At 43.7% G+C, this 27,724-nt stretch overlaps 2 protein-coding genes and 2 long non-coding RNA genes across 5 annotated transcripts; 1 reads left to right on the top strand and 3 right to left on the bottom strand.

Moving 5' to 3' along the window:
• Positions 1-25,052, bottom strand: LOC146175239 (uncharacterized). The gene is made up of 3 exons (XR_014701908.1): positions 24,825-25,052; positions 210-425; positions 1-116 (listed from the first exon to the last, which is right to left on the bottom strand). It is a non-coding gene; the product is annotated as an uncharacterized LOC146175239 (long non-coding RNA).
• LOC146175240 (uncharacterized) lies at positions 12,098-13,240 on the bottom strand. Of its 2 annotated transcripts, XR_014702170.1 has the most exons (3): positions 13,064-13,240; positions 12,808-12,980; positions 12,098-12,709 (listed from the first exon to the last, which is right to left on the bottom strand). It is a non-coding gene; the product is annotated as an uncharacterized LOC146175240 (long non-coding RNA). The 2 variants fall into 2 exon arrangements; XR_014702169.1 differs by lacking the exon at positions 12,808-12,980 and having other exon boundaries at positions 12,100-12,709.
• LOC146175241 (uncharacterized) lies at positions 15,415-20,726 on the top strand. Its single transcript, XM_084584682.1, has 4 exons — positions 15,415-15,791; positions 17,963-18,653; positions 19,420-19,622; positions 20,226-20,726. The coding sequence occupies exons 1-4, from the start codon at positions 15,595-15,597 to the stop codon at positions 20,713-20,715; spliced, it is 1,581 nt and encodes a 526-aa protein (XP_084440808.1). The 5' UTR covers positions 15,415-15,594; the 3' UTR covers positions 20,716-20,726.
• LOC146175242 (uncharacterized) lies at positions 21,215-24,302 on the bottom strand. Its single transcript, XM_084584681.1, has 2 exons — positions 24,067-24,302; positions 21,215-22,903 (listed from the first exon to the last, which is right to left on the bottom strand). The coding sequence occupies exons 1-2, from the start codon at positions 24,130-24,132 to the stop codon at positions 21,215-21,217; spliced, it is 1,755 nt and encodes a 584-aa protein (XP_084440807.1). The 5' UTR covers positions 24,133-24,302.
• Positions 25,053-27,724: the final 2,672 nt, after the last annotated feature.

The following is a 27,724-nucleotide window of genomic DNA, read 5'->3' on the forward strand; positions in this document are numbered from 1 at the left end:
CGTCACTTGGAGATGAAGTCAAAACTTCACATTTTATTTAATTTTGCATGCAACCATTGATGACAGGCTCCTCATCTTTAGCACCACAGTGGTGTTAAAATTGCCACAAGTGTAACCTTGAAAATAGAGAAGAGGCATTTAATTAAATTAGTGTGACAGAGATGGCATTTACTGCTCACATGCTCAATTTGCTACAGTGCCGTGCTTACCGGTGATATCATTTACCCGAACAGGGTCCAGAACTTCCTTGCACGTTGCATGTTTATTCAGGTTGCTTCACTTGTCGTAGAGGGACTTTCCTCTCAGTTGTTCGGTGAACATTGCCCGCATCATGCCTTTGAAAATTTTGCCGCTGTTGTTTTTCAGTCCGTACGTAGCCAATATAGTGTGGTCTTTTCCACCAGGACACCATCACCAAGAGGGATCTGCACAGGAATTTACCAACCAACCAAGGAAACGATATAACACACATATATAAGTCTCAATATATTTAGCCGAAGCAGTGTCACGTGAGATGACTCAAACCTTGTACAAGTATGGCGTTTCATTCAATCAATAGAAATTTTTAATAACAATAAGTCGCAAATGTGCCTGTAATATATGCGCACTGTAATGACTAAAGCAGGTAAAAATGTGGCTAAGGCTATGATAACCGCTTCATATGCACTTTTAAGCAAAAAAAAAGGTAAACATCTGGTCACAACCAAACTCTGTAATAGCAACATCCGGTACAATGTTTGGCCACAGAATTCAAGCTGTCGACCTCTACTTGAATGCTCAGGCATCAGTAGCAAATATTCATTTATTCTAGTCGTTTCTACTAAAGACAGTACAAAAATCAAGTAATGTGGTCAGAGTTATGTTGAAATATGACAAAAAATAATGAAAACTGGATAATTTCAACCACATCAGCTCACTTAGCACATATACAAGGGCCTTATTGGAAGTCTTGTTGAAAATAAAATACACAGCTGACCGATTCTTCGAGAGCAAAAGTAAATGCCATAACAAACGCAGCACAATAAAAATGCAACTTCGCACTCCACGCAACCGCGAAATACGATCCCGGTAAAATGAAAAATGCTCCCATTGTGATTAAAAACGCAAATCTTGAAACCGGGAATGTCACAGGTTGATGATAGTGGCATATAGTTTACGCAGTTTGGAATAAACTATTAAGCAACCAAGCCGGCCGACCGCTCCCTTCGAGGCCGAGAGAGCGAGCACAGAGGCATGCCGCGCGGACTAAAAGTGTAAACAGAACGGCTGCGGGGACGCTCCCGAACAGCAGGACGGGAGGCGGCGCGCGCGCGCCTATGCTACGAGTAAAAAGAAAAGAAAAAAAAGGCGGGGGGGAGGGGCCACAGCGCGCGCCGAGTGAAAGGAGTTGAGGAAGAGAAAAGAGAAAGGAAGAAGGAGATTTCAGGTGAGCGAGCGCGAAGTGTAAGAGATGAAAGAGAAGCCGAGGGAGCGAGGAGAATGAAAGTACGCCAACATGGACCTTACGGCACGAACGGAAACGGTAGAACAAACCGAGAGGTTGCAAACTGTGCGAAGTATCAAACTGTCGAACTAAAATCGTTTCATGAACCTCCTGCGCGTACTAAATGCAAGGAAAACGTATCACACACAGTAGTTCTGTTAAAGAAAGTTGAGACTGATGTTGCACGAAATCAGCCTAACTCGCCGCGACATCTAACCGCATGTGCGATGTCATTTTGGCAGCCCGGTGGAAACAAGCGCATTTCCCACTTTTTCATTACAGCACATTCCGGAGCGTTCCGGCGCAAAAAGACACAGAATGCAGCAATCCGTTAGGACACTGTTCCCACAAAGCGCAATGTGCGTAAGAATACCTTTAAGCCGCGTTCAGACTACGTGCGCATCCGTCGTAAGTATCGTATTTATCGCAGTGCGCATAGCGGCTGGAACTCCCGTTTACGTAGCTTGCGACCGCGCATGTTCACACTGGGCCGTTCGGTAAGATGCGTTCTTTACGACCGGCCAATCAGCGCTCTCAACATGGCGCTGGTTAGCAAGCGGCTGATAGCGGAGGTCTGGGCTCTTCAAGCTCAAAATGAGATGTGAAAGAAAAGACTGGACACACAAATAAAATACGAAAAAGAACAATGGGTATATTAACAATTAACAACTCGATTATAAATACCACTTCGTTTCACACACGCACGTTCGCACACAGTTTTCAAACGTCCGCTCACCGTGTTGACGCACCGCTCACTCCTTCGCACATTTCACGCGCCCGCTCTCACTGTCGACGTACTGCGCACTCCTGCTCGGTGTCCCGTGATCGCACTCTCTCGCACCAAAACAGGCGTACGGTCCGCCTGCATCCCTGCTTGCGATTTTACCAGTGCCCCGGAGCGATCTTGGAGACGGGCCGGGGCGGTGACGGCCGTACTACTGACTCCAAACAATGAGCCGGGGCGCGCGGCAGACTCGGAAACGTCCGCGGAACCTCGTCCCCCCTCAGAAAATGCTGTTTTCTTTTTCTCTTTTACGGTGAGCTTCTTTCAAACTTCGACGAGTCCGCACCAGCTCCGTTCTGCGGCCCGACCGCAACGTCTCCCCGCATCGGCCTTTCGCTGCAGGCCAACTGTTTCCTCACTTGTCAACGGAGCCGATGGGCTGCGAGAATGCACGGGGATGAAGGGGATGAAGCGGGCATCCCCCGCCTCCATAACCTCACTTTTCTAAACTAGAGGAAACATTTGCTTGTTGAGAGCTTGTTCGCGCATGAAAAAACGGATTGATAAACCACTTACTACTTTGACTCAGCGCACTGGCAATTTGCAGCCAGGCATCGTTTTGCACTTCTCTCTGTGCGATTTCAGCTACTCGTAGTAGAGACAGTAGAGAGCCGGCCTCTGCCGAACTTTTTTTATGAGAGGCTGATAATTCCACAGCGAAGATTCCGCACTGCACATGATCAAGCTGCGGACAGACACAATCACCGACACAGACACAATCACCGACAAAACACCAATAACACCGGCGAGCCGAGACACTGCAGCAGAGTAGGAGCGTTGGATGATGTCGCCTACTAGTGGTTTGCGCGCGAAATCTGAAAGGACCGGAAGCCCCGTGACCGGAAAGGGAAAACCGAAACGGCTGTGCGCATTGGTCGCGCGTAACAGACGTATCTGTAATAGTCGTAAAAGTCGCGGGTCCTCCGACATTTACGCCCACGCTTGCTGCGTACGTTGCGCATTTTACGCTCAATACGACAGCAGTCTGAACAGACACGTTACGTTTTTTGCGCTTACGCTTACGATCCTTACGAACGATACGTGCGTTGCGCACGTAGTCTGAACGCGGCTTTACAGGCGAACGCGTCAGCCGTGCATTGCGCTGTCCGCCTTCGTATCACCGAACCAACCAGTGCGATTTCAGCGCGAGGGCAATGTAGTCGGCGCATATAGGCTTTCAAAGCACAAGCGTTTAGGGGTAGATCGGCTGGAAACGCTGATTGGCCCAAAATGTATGACGTCATATATGACGTCACAAACAACGTCATGGGTCACGTGATATTTTATGATGTCATGTCCGGATGTAGGGCGCACGTGTTTTCCCTAGACTGTCCCTGGATTCCCCATGCTTTTCAGAGCGCCCGGGCGCGGCAGCATGGCCGACGGTGACACGGTGTCGGCCGTCGGCGGAGAGGCACGAGGCCTAGCTTGCATGCAGTGCGGACACTGTGGAAACGGCAGCGACGTCAAATAACATATGCACGCTTCGAGCCGCGAAGAGGTTTCCGAACCAGCTTGTCGCACCACACGAATTGCCGGGGAAATCACAGTTTAATTGGTTTTCCTTTATCTAGATCTGTGTGAGACCTTTCGGCGACAAAAACAATCGAGGTTCGCCAACGCAGTGTGACCTGTTCGTAGGCCGGCCGGGCGAATTTTCCAGTGACAACTGCACACCATGTTTGCGGTGATTCCGCTCTTCTGCACATTTCGTATATTTGCAACACGTTTCCTTGCAAAATAGCTTTCTCGGTGCGATGTCTTTCAGGCGCGCAGGCTGTCGGCAACGGTCGTCCGTCCCGTTGCCACGCGTCCCGATATAATTCGGTCTTTTTCTAAGCGAAATAGTTCATTATGAATTGTTTTAACCAGAAATGCGCTCGGTGACCGCTCTTATTGGCTAAAAAGGGCCTAATTTCCTCACTCCAAACTAATGCGCCGGCGAATGCAAATGATGCGGGCCGGCAACACCGCGGCGCCGGCGCTATTGTAAGCACATCCTAGCTGCAATAACTAGCTAGTCGATGACTGTAGGGGGCAAAAAAAAAGAAAAAGCTTTGAGGACAAAGGGAATAGAGATGCGTACTAGGTCATTCGACTCTACAAATTTTTTAGGTCAGAATTGTGGTGCTGGGAGTGATATGTTGATTAGGAAAAAAAAAAAAAACTAAATAAGCTGTAGTATTAAAGGATGACCTCTCACTGTTTTGGTTACCCTGTTGTTAAAAACAATTAGGCGCCTAATGAATACCCTATTCTCATTTGGGCTATGATTATTATAAAACTATGTAAGTCATTTCACATTGATCAGGGCTTGTTTTAGATTAAGTTTAATAAAGCAAATCCCCATCTTGCACTTGGAGCATAATGCCTTCATACCTCAAATAAAGTTGATGGAGCATATCATAAAGTCGCAATTATTACAACCGGATTTCAGATCATTCAGCCTCAGGATTTCAGGCCAACAAGAAGAAATGTTGTACTACATTGTTACTAAGGAGGTCATGTTATATATGGGTAACTATAGGAGCATTATAAGATGTGTTTTTTTAAGTAGTACAGAACTGTGCGTAGCCTTTAGAAAACATGAAAATATTGCAGCGTATATATCACATGAAGAGTAATGGCATTGTATGTTTTCTAAGTGTCAGCATATGTTTGCTGTCAAATTGAGATCCATGTGATGCATGCATCTTTTAATGACTTAGTGCTTGTTCTAATGCAACGCATGGACCATTTCAGCTTGTCATGCCTTCGCATGTCTAATATGTAATAAGCAGCATCTTACGTCTTCTGCATTTCTTTCACAGCAACAAGTTTTGCATCCGTCATATGTGTCAATTGTGATTTTTAACTGGACCTGTAGCCTGAAACAGACTGCTGACTGCCATCACAAATTTGTTTGTTATATATTCAAACACTACATTTATTTTTGTTCATGAAAACATTGAAATGCTTTAATAACTTTCATTGCCTTGAGTAAATGTTTGTCATTCGTTACATTGATTGCTTGCAGTCCAGAAATTCTTTACATTCTTATTTGGCTATACCTTACACTTATAAACACATTTAAAGTTATATATGTGCTACACTATTTTTCCTTCCATTTAGTATCTCTTTCACACAACCTCAGAGTTTAAAGACAATTATTTATCAAACAGCACTTGTGAATATATCTAAGTGGACACTTTTTAATTGCACAATGATGGCATAATGCAATGAAGAATAAGTTAATGTGGTCCACCACTTCAGTTTGCAAAAAACTTATGAAAGAGAAAGGTAGCATGCACTATAGCCAATTTTTAAAAAAATTTTCTGGGCATATGCCACCTTTTATGCATCTAATATGTCAACAGCAAAAAAAAAAAAAAAAACCTTTCTTATACATTACTAAGGTGCAAAGATGAGTAAAACGAGTATTTGCTGAATTTCGGGCTGTCCAGACATTGTGGGATTGCTTTTCAGGATATAAAAAGGCATTTTTTTAGCATAAAGGAGGGGTTAGAAACCTTGCGGGCCCTATAGGGGTGTGAGGACTGCACTGGGTGCAGTGCTCAGGAAAGTGTGGCTGGGAATGGGGGGGGGGGGGGGAGAGGGTGGTAATGCAAAGAGTGCAGTTAGAGAAATATATGCAAGGCAATTCACATGCTGCAATACTGTGGGCCTTAAGTTCTTTTCCTCAAGAGAATGCTTTCTCTCTTTTGTTGCTGTAAGAGAAGGTTATTGTTAAAATGAGAGATACACGTCAGTCCATCATGAAATCAAACCTGACGACCCCCACTAACACTCTGCTGCTGAAGACCACTTTGAGACTAAATGTATTCTGTTAGCAAGGCATCACTGCTCATTGGTACCTTTTTTATTTGCAAGGAGGCTACGGTAGTCTGTGCCATTGCTTTTTTATGTTGCTTGCACCTATAGCATGCAGTACCTGAAGTAGTAAATGCTGCACAATTTCATTTGCAGACAAAGCACCTATACCTTGACAAAGTAGTGGCAAAGATGGATGATTTAAAGCTCTTTCTCAAAGATGATGTGTGGCCACAGTGTGCAAGGCTATTGAGCAGAAATTCATAAAATCAAATGAGCTCAGAATATCAGTAGACAGGCACCAGAAGTTCAAAAAGAGTATGGTAGGAGAATGTGTCTGAGGTTGAGGGTTTTCATTGCAGGAAGAAAATAAAAGGGGCGATGCTTGACTGCACTGGTAGATTTTATGCCGAGCTCTGCATTAAATCAAAAGCGATTTTAGAAGCCGCAGAACATATCTGGTCCTGAAGTGAAGAGATTTCTTTATTCTACTGAGGGACCTCTCAAGCCTTAAAGTATGTATTCCGAAGCTTACATCCTTCTACAACAAGCTGTCTGATAGAACACATTTCATCAAAATGCCTTGGCTGAGGAGACACCTCAAATTAAAGTGGCAAGCATTGGACTCGAAGAGGCCAACGGTTGGGCAGCATTGGAGTTCCCCAGATTGAGATTTTCTAGAGCCTCTCCCAGCCTGCAACTATTCCTAATATATGAGTGTCTGTTGTATCCTGTGAGAGGAGGAGGTTGTGTCCTGTGAGGAAGAGGACCTATGATGGGTCAGTGGATGCTTTCAGATCTGGCATTATCATCTCTCGTAGGTGAGCTGGCAAAAAACATTGATTTTGACAAATCGAGTAGCAGCTTTGAAGCCTTAAAGACCGGAAAATGAAAATGTTGGCATGTCGGTTTTTTTTTTTTTTTTGCTTTATGCTCTTTAGATCAATACCAGCTTTCAAAACAAGATTTATAATATCTGAAATTAGTTGCTCAAAGCAAGATGACTTCAGTGTTTCCCACTTTTTGTACACAAGCGATTTCTATAATTGATCGAGGGGTATGCTTATTTCATTTGTGCGGCAGGATTAATTATGCACTTGTCCCTCTGCAAAATTTGTCTTTTACAGCGCAGTTGTTGAAGGCCTCAATTATGACTGCTTGTTTGTTTTTGTAACTTCAGTTCTCTTCTGTGTGTTCGAGTTGTCCTTTCACTATTAGCATGCTTACTTCTCAAATGACATTTCTACGCCCATATTTGCATGTGAACGCTCAGTCTAACATTCTAGCTGGTTCGTATTTACTTTATTCTTTGTCACTGTGGCCGATGTAATTGCAGTTGTCTTGTGCATGTTCAAAGCTTTCAACAGTCCTTATGGAGAGTTTGTGGAAGCATAAAAAATATGAACTACAATACAGCACATTGGCCAGTTCTCAAGGCTTTTGCTGGCACTGCGCTATGCCTGATGTAAACGAAATTGTTCACAATGGCACCGTGTTATAATCCTGGTCGCATCTGCCAGTTTGCCACTTTTTAGTTACTGTACGTGTTACCAAGTATTTCTACATGCCCAAAGTTTGCAATTCTTGTGGTTTTTATATGCCCTTTTATTTGAGTGGTCCCAATCTAGAAATTCATCTGTCAAAAACCTCTACTTAATTCTTCACAAATGCACCTTTCTTAAGAAAAGAAAAAATATGACATATGCCCCTCGTAATATAGCTATTATCAGTTGTGGGGTATGCTTGTTACGTTGAAGTCTTAAGAAATGAAGGAAAAAAAATGCCTCGGCTTGCACAATGTTGTGCGATACAAAAAACGAACTTCCCCAATCGAAGAAAGCCTTGACGACAAAGTAGTTGATGGTATTGCGCTCAGGTGTGTTCATGAAGAAGGGGGGGGGGGGGGGGCGGTTGCCCCGCATTATTGCACCGTATGTCGCAGACCTACGCCATTGGGGGTTAGAAATGGAGTGCTTTCATGGGATACAGAGGAACGAATACAACCGGTCATGGAGACTGCAAACATGCGCCTTATCTGCACTTGTGCCCTCGTTTTTGTGTTCTTTCGGAGTTGTAAACCATCAACAGGTAGCAAGGCTCGCATGCAACGGGTACCTTATACGCATGAATGTTGATCCCAGTTGAATTCCAGTTAGGGATCCATTGTTATCCAACTGGTATGAACTGGAAGTTTGTTCCTTAAACCATTTACATCAGTTAGGATTTTTGCCTGGGTTGTTTCAAAGTAATGTAGAAATGTTGTCAGTGTTGTTCAAGTTACTGCCTATGAAGCAACACAATTTTACAAAAAAACAATGGTTGTGAGCCACCTCATGCATTTATTTTTCCGTTTTGAAAATGTTTCAAGCTACAATACTTGCCATGTCACTTTGCGTAAAAGAAGCTCTAGCTTTTTACAGGAATGGTTTTAGAGTGTGCTAAAGAAAGAAAGTGTAAAGAAAGATGGAATAGTGACATGTGGCCTGTTTTATGCATAATGTTTGTGTGCCGCACATGAAGTGAAAAGATATCTCTGTTGGTTAACGGCTTTGCACTCAGTGGATTAGTCATGCAGTGTTGCATGACAGACCACTGAAGGCCCAATACATCCTACAAAAGACTAAAAACGAGGAAACATGACAATGAAGTTGAAGGCCCATGATCTGCCAGGAAACAATGGGGTGGCTCTGAGAAGGACTTTTATATTGGCAGTAGTAAGGATGGCAGTCCTCTGCTTTGTGGCTCTTCACTTCGCAGTGACAACACTGGTGTATACTGCACTAACACCTACTGTAGTTTTTCCCATGCTGTCAGTTATTCTGAGAGCTGCGGCGGTGAGCATCAGCCAGTGCTCTAAGTTTCAAGTGTTCATTTGTAAAAGATGTGTTCTAGATCCTGCTAAAGAGTCTTGTATTATCCAATTGAGTTTCCAGAATTTACACTTTCTCTAGAAGCCCTCATTCCATTTAGGCATCTTTTCATTCTTTCCAATTAGAATTTTTAGTCCTAATTGAATTTCCATAATCAAATGTCTTCCAGTTTCCAGATGACCTCCCAGCTGGAATAAGTACTTAGTCCCAACTGCATAGTTTTAACTCTCTATAAAGAAGCCATTTATTTTTATTATGGGCTGCTAAGTTATGGTCATCTTACGGATTAGAATTGATATTCCTAATGAACATCCAAACTGAATGGACAATTGTTATGCATGGTGAAACTGGAATTCAAACTACATTTCAATGATGCATTGTGTGTGCGCTGGCTAAGATGTTAAAGGAAGCTGGTGCATTTTGCTCCCTAGTAAAAATACACCCAAACATATTAGATTTCAATAGGCTTTGCAGTTAAAAATTTTGCAACTAATTTCAATGTCCAATCTGGAGTCAATGATTTCAATTCGAGCATATTAGATAGTCTCGAGAGCTAAATTAAATGTTTCAGAGAGCAACTCATGCACTTAGGTCCTGGACCCATTTACAAAGGAGTAGCTGCAGAGTAGGATAAAAAAATTTACACATTATTTAAAAAAAAGTGCAAGAATTAGACCCTATGTCTAGAAGATGTATTAATGCGAAAGTATTACTTCGCTATGTTTATTTATTGTAAGTACCTACAGCGCCCATGAGGCATTATTGTAGGGAGGATACAACTACATACAATAACACATGCAAAGAAGATATAAGGAAACTTGTTAGCAAGGTAACACAACACACTGATAGAACACTAAATGAATTCTCAAGTAGTATAAGTGATAACATAAAATACATTAACACAGCGCTGGCAAACGCACAGATTTCACAGATTTCTGTCCGCAGACCACGTCCGCAGAACGTGTCTGCAAAATCATGTCCGCAGCAGTTGTGAGTAATTGAGAAGTGGTGGAGGTTAATGATGGTTGGTTGGTTTGTGGGGTTTAACGTCCCAAAGCAACTCAGGCTATGAGAGACGCCGTAATGGAGGACTCCGGAAATTTCGACCACCTGGGGTTCTTTAACCCCAGGTGGTTTTGGGGGGAGGTTAACCCCAGGTTTTGGGGGGAGGTTAATGAGTGGTGTCAATCGACGGAGGGTGATGTAATGTTGCAGTAGCATCCATTCTTTTGCATTGCTCCAATGCAGATTCTGCAGTGCTCTTTAACTTTGCAACATTTCTGATTTTACAACCCTAAAAAGTGTATTCATAGCTGTTTTCACAATTTCAGCAATACCTGTTTAAGTTCATTCAGTGAGACCATTAGATTGTGTTTTATTGATTGCAGGTTGCACCAAGTGTGAAAGTGCGGGAGAAACCAGAGGTTGGAGTTTTGAGTTAAAAACGGAGTGGCTCTAAATTGCAGCAGTGCCATCGAGAAAAGAAAGCTTTTATTGTCCCGCCAAGAAAAATAGGAAACATGCAACAAGTGGCATTCATAGTTAAAGATAATTATACTGTATTCTGCACGGAGGTGTCATGTCGTAAACCAGCAGTCAATATCTGTTATGTAAGAAACACACATTTAATTTACTGAGAATTATCATTTTATTGATATATGCTCTTGTGGTGCTTGCCCACATAAAACTGCAATACCTTATCTGTGGGGACTTGCATAATTAAAGGCAAGGACAGTACCACATCAAGGTAAAGCTCACTCATTGAAGAAATCTTTTTTTTTTTTTGCAGTGTTGTTTATATGAATTTCCTATCTCAAATGAAAAAAAAATCACACAAGACTTATGCGAGTTTCTACAAGGTCAATATTTTTATTATAGATCGGTAGCCATCTCTTACATCATTTTCTTATTTCATACTCAAAATAAAATAGTTTTTCTGTGTTTATTTCTTCATGAAATTGGACCAGGCAAACGATTTTTCAAGTAAATAATTTCAATGTAAAACAGTCTCATTGAGATCAAAGCCAGTAATAAACACACTATTATCAGCATACATGATGAGCTGAGCACTGTTGTCAATATGAATTATGTCATTTATGTACAAATTCAGCAAAAGTGTGCCTAATACTCTTCATTGAGGTACTAAACAAAATATATAAAGGATGATTTGTTACTGTTCATCTGATTCCTTGAATGGGACTTGATTCAATTATTTCCAATACCTTTGCGAGTGCTGGTAATTAAAAAAAATATCTCTACGAACGTGTGCTCCATGCTCTAGCAGATTTCATAGAGTTCCCCGATAGAATATTGAGCTTTTATATTAGCATTGCATGACATGTTAATTGGATGTGAAGCATGTTTGATGTTCACAAATGCATGCCATTTCCATAATTTCGACTCCCTTAATTGTACGAAATGTTGGCACAGAGCTGAACTGTTGCCATTGAATTGGACTCCAAATTGTTGACTGGGGGCCAATATCCAGTTGGAAATGGTCATTTCCGATTTTGATTTGGCCTCAACTGTTTTGTTAAACTTGGAACAAAGCCATACTGCCGCGGTGCAATCCATCGCTACGTACGTGGTTCGGCTAGAGCAGCTCTTTAGACACAGTGACAGACACAGAGACCATTTTTATTTAAGAAACAGCCAACAAAAGTGAACTGAAAACATGGCAACTGCTCACCCCATACATGGTTACTATACAAAGGCACACTGCACTTGAACCTTGTCTAGGACGCCTAGCGCATAGGATGCTTTCGTGAAAAAAAAAAAAAAAAAAAAAAACGGCGTTGTACATGGCATCGAATCCAGGTGCGTACACTTCTGCCTTTTCCCGTGCTCTCGAGTTAAGTGATCCTTGGATGGCGACTATAACCTTCGAAATGTGATGCATTTATAAAAAAAAAAGATACACAGCGGCACAAAGCCGCGGTGTATATTGTAGCCTATCGCGAGGCCTAGTTTGTCGTCTCTGCAGCACTGGAGAGAACGACGCTGGCCAAGTGCTAGCTGCAGCAGCTGTGGAATGCACGAGGTAAGTGAGAATTAAGCAGTACAGTACTTTATGAAGCAATATTCAAGACGATTATGCAGTTGTTATATAAAATGTCGATACTTCCATTAACATCGCTGAACAAAGGCGCAGAATACTCTAGCTGTTAAGCCTGTTGTGTGGGCTTAGTTAGCGTTCGTCGCGGCAGTAGAGTGACGCTTGCCACGTGTTCTGCAGCTGCTGCACGAAGACTCGGAAGAATGCGTGAGGGAAGCAGGTAATAAGCACTGTAGCACTTTATTAAATCAAATTTGACACGATTAAGCATGCGTGTATTTACGTATAGCCAGGTAAAGAGGCCTAGCGCGCAAGTTATTTTGGTGGCCGCGACGATTGATACGAAGCCACGTGCAACGTAGAGAGGGAAGAGGAGTACGGGAGGTGCAGGTCTGCGGTCTGCCAGGAAACATTGGGGCGGCCCTGAAAAGGGCCGTTTGGATGCGCAGCGACGTGACGGCGTGGCGAACACAACGCCCTGCACTCGTCCGTGGCCCTTTGCTGTGCACCGTCAACAGCGGTGCACTACGTCGTACACAGTGCCATGGTTATATGCTGCCCTGGATGCTGTCGCGATGCTTCTACTGTAGACATTTACGAGGGTTGCGGCGATGATCTTGGAGAGCTGATCGATGCCGCGATCCCTGACATGGGCTGCTGCGTACAAAGAAAATCCTCGGCCTCTTCGCAGCATACAGGAAACGGTGCTGTAAAAGAGTAGAAAAAGTTGCATTATAAACATAGCGATTTGATGAATGCGCAACATATTACAAAACCTTCGACAAAGAAATCTGCGATCTTGTACCTCAATCAGGGTTGAGAATGCGCACGGCAGACGTGCGCCTCAGCATAGCAGTCAGGAAGCGCTTAGTTGCCGACGGCGGATGTTTTCGTGGAGGTCTCCATAGCCGTGGCAGATTTTTTTTTTTTTTTGAACACGAGGAGCGTCCATGCCACGAGCTGCTGCTGCACGAGGTCCTGGAAGCACGTGGGGAGAGACAAGTGACACAGCACTTATAAATAAGCAAAATGAGAGACAATTTTGCGCAATTTATACTTACCTTGACGGTGGTTGCGATCTCCCGCAGGTCATCGCCATTATCAACGTCATTCCGCCCAACGTACAGCACGGATCGGCGTGCCGAAAGCGCATTGACGTAAACGCGCAGGCCCGCCATCGTCGAGCACCTCGGTGACCGAACGCGCCGGTGTCATGCAGCAGCGAGATCCACGAACCGAATGCCGGAATCGTGCGCGTTGCCAGAGCGGGGGCTCCTAGCGATTCCCTAGAGCGTCTAGGGACGAAAAAAAACAAGCAAACCCAGTTTTTGACTACGTCACGTCCGGTTAAGCATTGAGCCCGACGCAAAAAACGTCACGCCAGGCCGCGGCGTGTCCACCAATCAGCGTTTCCAGCCGATCTACCCCTAAACGCTTCGTTCAAAGCACCGTCGAGCGGCGCTGCTGCTCCTAGGGGTTCTCGATGTAGCGCGCCGCCTTCGACGGCGCCATGTTGAGGCAAGACCAGATACGGCGGGCTATGGAGCCGCGGCCCGATTTCTTATTCAGCACGCGCTTGCGCTAGCAGGCTCGGCTGTGTACCGTTTTTACACACATACTCGCAATCCTGAGCGCTTTTCTGCTCGAAAAAAAAAAATGTGAAAGCAACTACTGCTTGCTAGCATGCGTAGTTTAGGAGGAAATGATCAAATTGCAGATGGTAAGCATTTACTCTTTCGCCGTCTCGGATGTTCAAATGCGGCTATTTTGACGACTGGCTGTTTTATAAAGCAACGCATTTTGCACTGCCGGACATGAATGAGTTTATTAGTTGCATAACATTCAGTTGCGTCTATTGCTATAGATCAACAACCATGTGTACGTTTCGGGAAGCCGTATATCGAAAATAATTTGTATCGCAATGGCCCATCGTAAACCGTAGAAAAGAGACGGCAAAAAAAAAAAAAACGATGCGTAAATCAACCTTTGACACGTGTCGCATGCTGATGCACAAGGCATTTTATTCCAAAACAATCCTCTTTACGACTTTGAAGCAGATTTTGGATGCATGCCTAGGAGACAAGTTTTTAATAAAAGTCGGCGCCAGCTACAGTTTTGCTGCCGTACCCATCATTCCATTTTTCTGGCTGACTTAGCCAACTGAAGTAAATGCTCAAGCGCATCGTTCCAAACCGCTCTAACAGTCTGTCCATAAGCTTGGGGTATTCCGCGTAATCAACCACTGGAATCGGAACGGCTTGTTCGATAAGGCATTATAGGATTTTACTCGACTCTTCAAATGGAAGATGTCGTTTCGTTCCGATAAATTTTTACACGCAATCAAACAATGTCGGGACAGCTGTTGACTTGAGGAGCCACCATCCATACACTGTGTTTGCCCTCGAACTGGCGCTGAAATGAGACAGGCGGCGAAACAGTCATTTTGCGTATTTTTTAGTGTGCGCGCGCAAATGAATGAAATAATAAAAACATTATGGAAGCAATGCGATATTTACATGTACGATCGCAAAACGTTTCCATGGATGCCAAACAAGCGACAGCACTAATTCGGGTGTCAGGCGGTCAAATTTAGCTTCACCTAAATTTGGCTTAACCTCAGACGAGTACTTGCGGGGAGAACAGGGTGTGAACATCGCTTCGCAATGCGTAATTATTATACAGGGAAGGAAAAGCTGCATTCGGGATGAACTTTTGTACTGCGCAAGTACCTTGCTTCCTCACAACCGCTTTCACAAGATGATGATGCCGCTACACTTTCTAGCTCACGAGAACAGCTCCTTTGAGGCTTGTCGAGCTGCCAATCATATGCTTAAAACGAATTAACTTTCATGAGAACCCAACTTTTTATATTATTGCGAACATCAAAAGCCTCACGTAAAACTGCTCCTGTGTATAATTAAAAAAGAACAGCTTCAGAGAACCTGTTATCTGTTTCGCGAAATGTACTAGCGATAAGCCCACTTGCCAAATTCCAGCGCGGCCAACTCACGGGTGCTTTTTTTTTGCGACCAAAATAATTGTTACAAACTGCGTTTCACTTCCTACTCTGTCGCGAGATGACACGTCATCCGTCACTCTCCATTGTATTATTTCCCGAGAAGGACAGAGGGAATGTAATCTGTGTGAATCTGTAGCCTGGGCGGTTGCCACCAGCTTTCAAGATCGAGTGTAAAGGGGAGCGATCGAAAGGGAACAATGGTGCATTCCTTTGACAAATACCAGACTCGACCTTCTCCACATGTTCTTGGTGCGGCTATGAACACAGAAAGGCAGATCCTCAACAACAGATATTATTGTGTGACACTACGCGAATGATACTAAAGTCGAGTGTCACTCACTGAAAGTTACACTAAATTTCCCCGAGTGACTACAACATAGCAGACGCAATAGACCCTTTACAAAAGTAAGTCTGGCAACCGTGAGCGGCACGCTGATTCCGCGCTGGCGGCCATATTTTGCTCTCTCCGTCCGCGCGCTGCTTCTCCGTCCGTCAGTGCCCGCCGTTCTCTCCGAGCTTGTCACGTCGTAACTATATTGTAACCTAGTGTGTTGCGTTGGGACCGGACCTTCGATGTCAAGAGAAGACACAGCCTGGTCTAGGGACCTTTCTTCTATCCCTGGTGGTTTCTCTCAGCGACGCCTGGATGCCTATTTTGATAGCCGAGGCGTTGCGGGGCTCACCGGGCGCGCTGCCGAGCGCAGTTACAAACTACTCTGCGAGTCGTACGGGGACCCCTCATCGATCCGCGTAGCGTCATGCCTATTCAGGTACAGTATCCAAAGTTTTGTAATGTGGATATTTTTTTTTCTGTGTGTCTGTGCTGTTTAAGAGACGATCACGAGTTTGCTTGGTTTGCGTATCACCGTCGCTCATCTCACTTAGTTGGCGAAATGAGCGAGGATGCATTCTATTTGGTGATGAAAAAATCGTGCATCTGACGCAAGTTTGAATGGCGCTTAGCACTTTCCTTATGGTAAAAGTATTTTTTTGGTGGTGCATCTTTCTTTTTTTTTTTTTTTTTTTTGCAGTTACAAGAACATGCTTTATACTGAATGAAGTGTTTAGTATTAAATTTTAGAGGAGGAAATTCTGTTTCTAATGGTATTGGTCTCAACCAACATATTTACCCACGAAGCTGTAAGAACATTCTATTCATAAAAATATGCAAATGTAAAAACATGTTACAAAAATATTTTTTTACGCACGTCACACACACAATTTTTTTTTTTCATTTTTCATCAAGGACCTCTGCTTGGTATCAGTAAATATTAACATGTTACGTATAGAATATTTCAAGTTGGTCGAAAAAATTCGATCGCTAGTGAAAATCGCGCCAGCTGGCAAAGCAATGTTGATCGTTGACACCCAATGGTCGCGTAGCACTATATAGACACGACTCTGCGCGGCTATCGGCAAGTGATGGCTCCTTAAAGACGTTGACACTTTGGAAATAAGAGCTGCGAGCTTTAGAACACGCGGGATATCTTTAGATCAGCGCGCCGCAGCCGAGAAATCATTCGGAGAAGAAAGCGAAACTATCAGCGAATGCCTGTTGCCTTTCCGGGTCAGTCTGACGCTATTTGACTGTCCGTGCTAAACTGCGACGAACCGAAGTTCTCTTCTGTGTCGCTGCTCCTATCATCGCCCAAAAACTTATCCATAGATGCATGAGACTCTGGAGAAACACGCCGTTTCCGCGGGGCAGCGGCGCGCGGAGCCGCGACGAAAAAAAAAAAAAAAAAAAAAACGATACCGAGAGATTTGTTCCTTTGCCACACACTGAACGACTCTAGCTATCCAGGAGCGCTTTGAAAGCGAGTATTTCTTTTTTGTTGTTGTTGTTTACCGTCGTCAGCGGGCTTTCGAAGGGAATAGGCTTGGGCAGTAAACTGTTAGGCTCGAAAATCATGTGTAAAATCATGCATTTTCGTACGCAGGAGTGCACGCAGGCGATACTTAGCCGAACTACTAGTGGCGGTGGAATGGAGCGGCAGTCTCTGGAGGCATTAAATCGTGTGCAGACATCTGCTTGTCAAACCATGCGCTTTACGATGTGGTACTCTAGTGGGAATCGGCGAATAAATGTGAAAAAAAAAGCGCCTACTGCATACTCGTGCTCTACTAAAACTGTGTAGTTTCCACAGCTCCTTCTTAGTGCTGTGACTGGTAGACAGGCAGAATAGCTATCCTTAACTGCCTAACTTGAACATTATGACTATATTCCACCCAGAAAACACTGGAGAGTACAAAAAACATTAGCCACCAACAGTGGCACAACCGTAGTGCCAGTACCTCTTAGCTGTTTTTATGCGAATCGATTTTTAGCACTCGAAAGTTTGAAGATGGTAATAAGACTCTGACAAGCAATGAACTTGCGATATGTGTTGAACAAGTTGCTCGTCTAAAAGAAAAAAAAAAGAAGTTGCTCGTCTCCTGCCAGAGTTCACCTGTGAAGGGTGCATAACAGCCACACAGTATAATGGAGGCTAACATTAATTTGTTTTTAGTCATTATTAGTTTTCTGAATGCCAGCTATGGCTTTATTATATCCTTGCAGTTCATGCAGTTGTTGACATTATCCTAGGCAACTTTGTTATTTTTGGATTCCTGAATTGTTTATTTTGCTTATACATATATGACCACTTTTTACTATATGTAGTGGTTTACATGTGACACTGAGATCTGTATTGTTATTTTTGGATTCCTGAATTGTTTATTTTGCTTATACATATATGACCACTTTTTACTATATGTAGTGGTTTACATGTGACACTGAGATCTGTATTTAGTGTTCAGAAGTCATGCACACAAAATGATGTGAAAGGAAGTGCCATAGATTCTTCCAAGTGTTTTATGGTGAGATGCTACCTGAAATGTTTTAATACTTGTGAAGCTTCAGGGCAGCATGTGTGACATAACAGAATTTGATTCATTGCAGACCTGGGAATGTTCGTGTTAAATGCCTGTGCTACCGGAGCCAAAAGAAGTCTTCTCGGCCATATGAGGTTGAACTGACTTTAGAAGCCTGTGGATCCATTACATCATCGAAGTGCCAGTGTGCTGCTGGCATAAGTGGTGTCTGCAGTCACAGCATGGCAGCTCTCAAACTCTTGGTCCTTCTGAAGAGTAATGGGTACCAGGAGCCACCCCCTGAACTTTCTTGTACGGAGCTCCCTCAGCAGTGGCGGCGTCCGCGTAGTACTCCACTCGCACCACTGCCACTTGAATTCATTGACTGGAGGCGTGTTCGGGAAGGAGGACTTTGCGAGCCCCTCAGGACTCGATTTTATGACGCAGCCAGAGAAGATTCCTCTTTCACAGATGTGGCTTCAAGAATGCGCATTCTAGGTGCCCAGCTGTCTGCGATAGCACCATCTACATTAAGTAGGCACCTCCAGAATGGTGAAATCATTGCAGAAAACTCAATGCTTGGTCCTACCCCTTTGGGGAGCCCCCTGCACTACTTAAAGCCCCTTGTTCCCCATGGCTTTCAAGTCGTGTTGTCCCCTGATATACCATGTGGGCACGGCAGAAGTGAAGAGCCAACTCGACCGGACTTGTTCAAGGACCCCATTGCATGGGTGCACAGCTCTGTTAACTGCCCTCCTGAACAGTTGTCTATACTCAAGGTGGGTACATTTTTGCAGTACAGGCTCAATCCATGCAGCAACTCACAGTAAACCATAGTAAGCTTCATCTGTTGCAAATTTTATTTTGCTTGAGCCTAGTGATATTGTCGACATTGTCGACCATAAATCCTGACTGCTCATTGGAGGATCAAATTCTAAAGTTAAAGCTCAGCTACCTTGGTAATCTTATGAGAAGAGAGGAGTCGCTGGAGAAAGATTTGATGTTGGGAAAGGTTGAGGGTCACCGAAGAAGGGGTAGGCAGCGAACGCAATGGTTATATGACATCCTGGAGGCACTGCAGATGACGTTATGTGATGTTAGGAAGATAGAGACTGGAAAGCGTGGAGTGATATGGTCCATATAGGGTCACGAAGAGTCGGACACGACTGAACTGAACTGAACTGAAGTGACTTTGTTTAGTGCTGAAGAAAACGTGTAACCAGAGCTTGTTTGAAAGTGAGTACCTAGTCATTTGTGCATAATTCATTCTTAACACTTGATAGTTTGCAATTAAAGACAAGCTTACTTACTGTGAGAACTAACTTGCAATATGCACATTATTTGCTGGGCAGTTGTGATGATAGTCACAAACATTGTAAATATAATATTCATGTAGTTATGCTAAGGTAACTTGCTTTTATAGCTTTCATTTGAAGAATCCTCATTGTTTTTCTTTTTCCTTGAATTATATTCAGCTCGTTACACTGTATTATTCTGGTCTATACATTATTTCTGAAGAACCATCACTTTTTTCTTTTTCCTTAGGCTTTGGAGATTTCCTACGAAGGAGCTTTGGCTTTGGAGCAAAACACAAGACAACAGGCTGGTAGCAATGTGTGGAAGGCAGCGCGTCGTCACCGTGTGACAGCTTCATCATTTGGAGTTGTTGTACAACGTACAAACTGGACAGAAAAAGGCTTGCACAACTTCACGTCTCAAAAAGACTTATCACGAGTGCGAGCAGTTCAGTAAGCATGCTTGAATTTTTTTTTTGTCTTAACGATAACCTTAATGGCAGTCACAAGTGTCATGGATTCATTTTATTGTTATGCGTATGTGTACTTGGGTTGCAGTGGTCATTGTCTAGCAAATGTTCAAATGTATGTCGTCACAGTCCATGCCCCGTAGATGTAGAAATGACAAAAGAGTGTTAGTAGCTGCCATTATTTGTAAATATAATCTACTGTCTCGCCTCCTATGCCCTTTCCTAGCATTATCTTTATGACAGTACTTGCTTACACTCACGTTCAGCCTAATCACAAGGGGAAATTTCATAGACGCAGCAGGAGCTTAGGTGCAGGACAACATATTTGGATGCAGCAGCACTAACCAAATCTCCTAACCGGAAATAAAATGAATAAGATTCCACATGAGGTCAAGACTCATATTTCTTAGCAGCTGTTCTGCATTACACTTTTAGAGAACATTGTGAAAGTACCCGAGCACTGTTAGTTTCAGAGGATTCCTGTGCACCGAGCTTCTTTTGACTCAATTTTTTCCAGTACACTATGAGTACCCCCCCCCCCCCCCCTATGTTACTTCAAGTTGTCTCTTTTTTTTTTTTATCACAGGTATGGTATTGCCAATGAGCAGCCAGCAGTGCACAGATACACCTGCACCATGAGAACAAGAAGCCGTGACGTGGAGGCTTTTAGGTGTGGACTGCTGGTGGACCCATCTTGTCCATGGTTGGGAGCGTCACCTGACCGGGTCATCTTTGACCCCTGTGAAGAACCAAAGCATGGCCTTTTAGAAGTGAAGTGCCCATACAGCTTAAAGGGCAAGGCCCTAGAAGAAATAGGAGACTCACACTATATGAAACAGGATGAGGAGGGTATCTTCAGGCTAGACCGCAGCCACCAGTACTACTACCAAGTACTTGGGCAAATGGCTGTTTCAGGACTCCGCTGGACTGATTTTGTTGTGTTTTCAGAGAAGTTTATGATTGTGGAGCGTATCAGATTTTCTGAAGAAGACTGGGCGGATGCTATGCCTAAGCTTAATACTTTCTTTTTTTCTGTACTGTTACCATATCTGGCTTCAAAACAGCCAGCTTTCTGAGTATTTATTTTCTTCTTTACACCCTGTAAGCTATGATACTAAAGCTAGCAGCTAGATGTATGCATTTTTTGTTCAGGAGAAAGTGGTACTATCAGTGAAAAGTAGTGTAATGAAACATGCAAGGCTAACCAGTGTTAATTTTGTGTTCCTTACAGTGAATGGCATACAATGTTAGGGAAAACATTGCTAAGGTTCAGAGCTTTCTTACATTTTTTGTTCCTCACAATGCGTGCAATATTAAATGAAACAGTATTAAGGCTGGCAATTTACAATTTTTGTTGTTGAAAAGTTGCATAATAAGTAATCATGTGCAGTATAAATGAAATACTGTTTATACATGCTTGCTAATAAAACTAAACTGATTTTCATGTTCACCATAAACCAAATGGAAAACGTTTTGCTTTGTGTGTTGATAAATAATACATTAAATACCAATGATTCCACAAAATACAATTTTCCTTTAATAAATCCTATGAATGCTGTCGGCCATGTTCATTAATTAAGCATCTGCCTGAGAACACATGACTGGGTGGCCATTTTCAGGTTCATCAGCATCACGCACAAGGGGAGACTGAAAATTGGTCAGAAGTGTACACACTACCCACATTTCATTTATGACTGGTCCCAAAGAGAGTGGGATTGGCCTGTCAAATATATGAAAGTTTTTTATGCGCTGAATGCGCCTTTCTACGTGTATGCGCAGAGATGCAATTTCCTGGGTTTCTTGTACCTCCTCTTCGTTGAATTGGTTCCTTGTAAGAAAAGGCGGAGTGTTCAGTCCTACTCCAATGTCTGCAAGCAAATCGTTGATCCTAAATCCTTTGTCCGCCATGACAACGTCACCTTGGTCAAAAGGAAGGGTTAAGAATCCACTCTGTCGAACGCATTCCTTGTCAGAAATCGATCCTGGAAAAAGGTTGGACACAAAGGTGACTGTGCCATCAGGTGAAATTCCTATAAGGCCTTTGAATGTATTCGTCGATTTGTATGTGGAAAATGTTGCCGATTGTAGGGCTAGTGAACTAGCTGACTGACACCTGATTTCTGTAGCATCCAGAATGATTCTTGTGGAACCATGCTTTGCTCTGAAAACTGAAGGCATCTCCTCTTGGACTTCTCTTTTCGACAGCCACAGAGGCATGCGAGTTAGGTGTAAGAAACTGTAACTTGTCCACGTGATGCAAATTCTTGACACTGTGGCGATTGAAATGCAGAACCTGTCAGCTAAGTCCTTCTCAAAAAGTCCTAGGCGCAGCCTCACAAGGAATAAAAAAAATTCATTTTCCACTGTGAGGCTCTTAGGCCTGCCCATTCTGGATGGTGTTGATTGCTGTGCAGGCTGTGACTGTTGTGCAGACCACATCCTTATGTTCTCTCCGTTATCACCAGGGTTCAAGAATTCCAAAATTGTTTTAAACATAGCGTATGATGGCAAGCCTGTATAGAAGCGCATGTCATCGTCGTTGTGCATGAACCGCTGGACGGAAAATTGCTTCCCAATTTTTTTCTCTAACTCCTGCAATCTTTCTTTAGCCAGCTCAAGCTCCCTACTGACTCGAAACAATGTTTCTTTGACGAGCTTCAGTTCTTTTTCTTGTTCCTTAGCCTGCTGCAGCTGCACTTCAACACTAGCATTTTTTTCTTTTGATGACCTCAGCTCTCCCTTCACTGAAGAGAGCTGTAGTTCAAGCTCCTTTATTGTCTTTTCATACACCTCAGCTTTTCTTTGGCCAAGGCAGTCGAAGTTGCAGACAGTCGACCTGTGCTGCAGCATGCAGTTTTCTGTATTAGAAGCACTAAGTGTGTCGGTGCTATGAGCCCCACTAGATTCAAGTGCTTCATCAGGGTCATTCTGCGATGCTGTATCACACTGAAATATATGGTCTGGCACATCCTGTTCCTCTTGCTCATCTAAGTGGGTTGCTGAGGTCACGGTATGGCGCTCTTTTGGTGGGTTTCTCTGTTTCTTGGCGGCATTGGTTGGAAAGCTAAATAAACTTGGCACAGCATTCTCCTTCAGTCGTTTCATCCCTGACGCATACCTCGGGTAGAAATCATCATCTGTGAAGTGTTTGGAACACACTTTGGTGTGATGTAATATTGTGAAGTCTTTCCCCACATCTCTGCGTATTGCAACGATCCACTTCTTTCTCAAAGCAGGGTTGCTTGGGAAGCTTAGGAAGGACACCTGCATGAATAAGAAACGGGTGTGTCAACAAGCACATTATAGCTGTGGATGCCAATGTTTGCTGATGCTGTGTATTGGTGTATAAAATATAAAATAAAAAAGAACAAAAACAGAAATGATAGAAGAAACAAAGAAATAAATGAATAAAAATTAAAACAAGAAAGAAAACATCGTCCGTGAGTGTGTGAAAGAGAAACGCTATCTTGTCATACCCTTAACGGCGGAGCTTAAGTGCCCCCCTATTTTTTTTTTTTATAACCATATGATACATGTGATTTATGAACACAGCCAGTTGCACCAAGCACGAGCACTGCGCAGTAATGGGAGTTGACTTTTCAAATTACTTTTTGTTGTAGTCGAGTTCCTCTTTACCGAAGCTTCCCATATGTCAGCGCTTGCATATGAGGTTAAGGCTTCAAATATGTCTACTATCTGGCAGAGGGAATAAACAAGAAATCGGCATACTTACACTACTGAATTTCAGGTGGCTGTAAATTAGCAAAGTATCGGGCGACTCGACAAAGCACACAAAAGTGAAACGCAAGCTTCGTTAGTTTATCGGCCGCGCTGGCAGGTATTTTTGGCACAGAATGCAAACCGAGCTGCGCGCTCTGGACGCGGACCGGACTTCGGACGCATCGTCACTCGATAACATCTTTCAAAACGGGCTAGACGTGAGCATATTACGGCACACTAGTAGGATGTCATCTTTTCCTGCTTTACAAGACGCCGCGGGTTTGGCGGCCGCTTTTGCAGCATGAAACATGCAGCTCGGTAGCACTAGACAACCGCTTTGCTCTCTGCACCAAGCACTACCATTTCGTACGACGGTGAAAAGTAGTTTCGGTGATCGTGCCCTTGTCGTAAGTGAAATACAGATTGGTGAATGCAGTCTACGTACAAAACGTTTCAACGAACCTATTTGAACTATAGCGTTCCTTACACATGCATTGCTCATTCTCCCCTAGCATAAGCTTATATATATATATCCTTCAAGTTCACAAGGCTCCATAGCATGCAAAGCAACCTTCTTAGGTGATATCACGTTTTGTGATCTAGCTCCCAGTCAGAGGGGTGTGCAGTAATGCTTGATAGGATGGAAGTGACACTTGTAAAGGCGATTAGGATTGCTAACGAGCGGTCGCATACACACGTATACATACCTTGTTTCCGTGCGCGTCTACGACGGTGCGCTGGCTGCAGAAGGGCACGCAGCAACATGTTGGCATTTCGAACAGAGCTTGGTGCTAGCAGCGACTGCTGGGATGTTAAAAAAATGAAGCAATCGCCTGTGAGCCTTACAACGCAGCTTGCGGTGATGCACGGGTTCCACGAAGGCGCACGCTGACAGCGTACTCAATGAGAGGCGCAGACGGACTGAGCAAACCATGGCCGCCGCGCACAGTTTGTATTTCTTTCACTAGATGGCGCTAACTTTTGTAAAGGGTCTATTGTTCATATATTTAGTTTTAAAGCCCTCACATATGCTGAAAATTCAAAATTGACACTTAAAAAACACAGTGCGCTACTCCCGATGCCAGGAAATGCGATGCTTTGACCCGCTTCAACGTTGAAGAAGGCAGACCAAAATCTGTTGCGCGCAATGCAAGATGGGGAAGCCAAAAACCGCACAAAGTTCGTGATTACAAGCAGATGGGTGAAGCGGCGTGAGATAATGTCATTCCAAACAGAAGTGCGTAACTGTGTTAGACGAGTACAAAAATATATTTTAAAACGCTTTCGTATAAACAGATACAGACCGCAAGAAAGACGACACGCGCACATACTCAAGCGCTTGGTGTGTTTGTCATCTTTCTAGTGGTCTGTGTCTGTGCTAGACCTTTTTACACGATTGAAATGCACCTATTCACTCAAAAAAAATTTATGAATGCATAAAAGAAGCACAGATATTATGGCTTACTTCGCAGTCTTCACGCTCCACTTTCGCGTCCCATACATTTTTCAGTCTCTTATCCCACGGAGAACGAAAACATCTGGCTCCCTTTTTTTTTTTCCTGAGCCAGCACACAATGAAACACAACGGCCTGGCATGCTAATTTTCGCAACTGAACACAGTCCAATCACCCAGCACCCAGCGCACAGCGCAACCGCTCCGGACACTGTGCAGCAACGGCCCGAAGCGACTTGCCCCAAGATGGCGAGCGCGGAGAAGCGGCGGCGCGAGGCATGCCAAAGGGTGTCACCACCCTGTACGGCGGCGCTGGTATCGAGGTTATGGTGGCTAGAAGAGAGAGATGGTGCGACCGCGCATTCCGCCGCATGGAGAAAACGCGCCTTCGATTGATGCCGCCGCCACTGGTCGCCGCTGTGGCGCTGCTGTCAGCTCTTCGATGCATTCTCTCCGGCGCATGCCGGCGCGTTCGTTCTTGTTTTCCTGTAGATGCTGCCTGAGCTGTGGTGCTATTTTTCAACCGGCTTTGCCCTAGCTCAGGTTATCCTGTTTTGTTTGGTGCCTATGAAGTTTTTCTTGCCGAGGTGCTAGTGCGAGTATGTAGTACATGTGCGTACTTTTCTGTTTCTCTTGCGTTTAGAAACCCCCCGCTAAAAAAAAAGAAAGAAAAAAGTGAAAGAATCGTTGTTAGGCAAAATTACCTTCAATTGCTAAACAAAAAAAAATTAATGAAAGCATCGTTGTCAGGCAAAAGGCAAGTCAATTGCTAAAAAAACTAATGAAAGCATTGTTGTCAGGCAAAGGCCAGTCAATTGCTAAAAAAACTAATGAAAGCATCGTTGTCAGGCAAAGGCCAGTCAATTGCTAAAAAAACTAATGAAAGCATCGTTGTCAGGCAAACGGCCAGTCAATTGTTAAAAAAATAAATGAAAGCATTGTTGTCAGGCAAAAGGCCAGTCAACTGTTAAAAAAAAATATTAATGAGAGCATCGTTGTCATGCAAAATGCCAGTGAATTGCTAAAACAATTAATGAAAGCATTGTTGTCAGGCAAAAGGCAAGTCAATTGTTAAAAAAAAAATTAATGAGAGCATTGTTGTCAGGCGAAAGGCCAGACAATTGTTAAAAAAAATAATGAGAGCATCGTTGTCAGGCAAAAGGCCAGTGAATTGCTAAAAAAAATTAATGAAAGCATTGTTGTCAGGCAAAAGGCCAGTCAATTGCTAAAAAAATTAATGAAAGCATTGTTGTCAGGCAAAAGGCCAGTCAATTACTAAAACAAATTAATGAAAGCACGGTTGTCAGGCAAAATGCCAATCAATTACTAAAAAAATGAAAGCATCATTGTCAGGCAAAAGGCCAGTCAATTGCTAAAAAAAATTAGTGACAGCATCATCCATGGCCAGCTTCTTATGTGGGAGACCTGAGTGAGGCAAATGAAGTTTTCAAAGACTGTGGCATCGAACACACATCTGTCATCACTCAGGCCAGTGATCTAAGGCTGAATTTTTATATCGCTGGATATGTGGCGAAGAAATGCATTGCTGGCACAAAATGTGAAGACTGATGCAGACAACTCCTCAGTCTCAAGAACGGAATTGCTCCAGACGCAGACTGTCTTAATTACCAGTTGAAAGTCAGCGCTCGTTGTGTCGTCTTCTAACCTTGTACTCCCGTCCAGTTCCGCGCTGTTACCTCAAGATGCGTAACCAACATGCCAAAGCTGCTATTGTAGTTAATTACCAGTGCAGTTGACAGAGGCGGTCTTGTGTTTCCATCAACCAATCTAAACGCCCCTGTGACATCCCTTGAAAACACCTTTACGCGCTGTTTTAGTGCGCGTGAAATCCGAAGAGACAGCCTTATTGACTTGGTATCCATTCTCCAAATGACCAAACTGCAGCTGGTTGGTTGTCACGGACATATTAAATTTGTGACAAAGTGATCAAGTTCTATGTTCTTAGCAGACTACACCTGAAGACGCAGAATTCATTTTCAAAAGAAAGACAAGGAAGAATGAAACTGTTGAAACTGAGGTGGGTTGTTTAATTTGCTATTTGGTTGTGAGCAGTTATGTCTGGAAATTGTGTTTATTCTACCTGTATTACATGTATATTTGAGGCCTTCAACAGCAACCTCAACATTGTGAAATTTCACTTTTATTTCCAGCATTCTTGCCCTTAAGTGCAATAAACAAAACTGTGCTTATCCATGAGAGTTTTTTGTGAATAAAACTGCAATTTGTTCCTTCTGTACTTAAATACCGTTTCACATCGCGTGTTGCACGTTCTGGCTATCATCTGGCTAAAAATTGCACTTTCTCACTTTAGACGCACCGGAAATTCGCAGACAACAAAGAATACAAATTAGCCTGGTGCCTGCGTACTGTGCGACGTAACCGCACGTTAAATAATCGCATGACATCTGCATTCTCTGTAATCTTCGACTGCAACGCCCCTCAGCCCGAGTCGCTTTGGCTTTTTTAAAGCTCACAGTACCAAACCAAAATAATTAGCTTTATAACTTCGACCACTGTGCACATCGGGAAATGGTATGTAATGCATCTTAAGACCAAAACTTCGTCATTTAAGCAGCATTTAGTAGCGCGACAAGCAAAACAACCGGCACAGCCGCATCGCCCGCTTTCACGGTGCCAAACAGCCAATGTCACTCCTGACTTGCTTATTTTGCTTACCTGGTTAAAATATTTCAAGTGGTAACAATAATTTTAACATTTTGTTGGTATGACTGCGCTGCAACCGCAGCAAAGTTTACCCAAGCCACGGCCGGTCTCGAGGGAGAGCGACCGGCCGTGCCCCAGCGCGAGCCGAGCACGCATCGAAGTGCTGAGAGCAGCGCCACCTACGAGAGGCATGAAATGTAGGAGCGGCGCTCGCGGCCCGCTCGCGT

Source organism: Amblyomma maculatum, chromosome 11 (genome assembly GCF_055883805.1).
Source record: "Amblyomma maculatum isolate TAMU_Amacu chromosome 11, ASM5588380v1, whole genome shotgun sequence".
NCBI lineage: Eukaryota > Metazoa > Arthropoda > Arachnida > Ixodida > Ixodidae > Amblyomma > Amblyomma maculatum.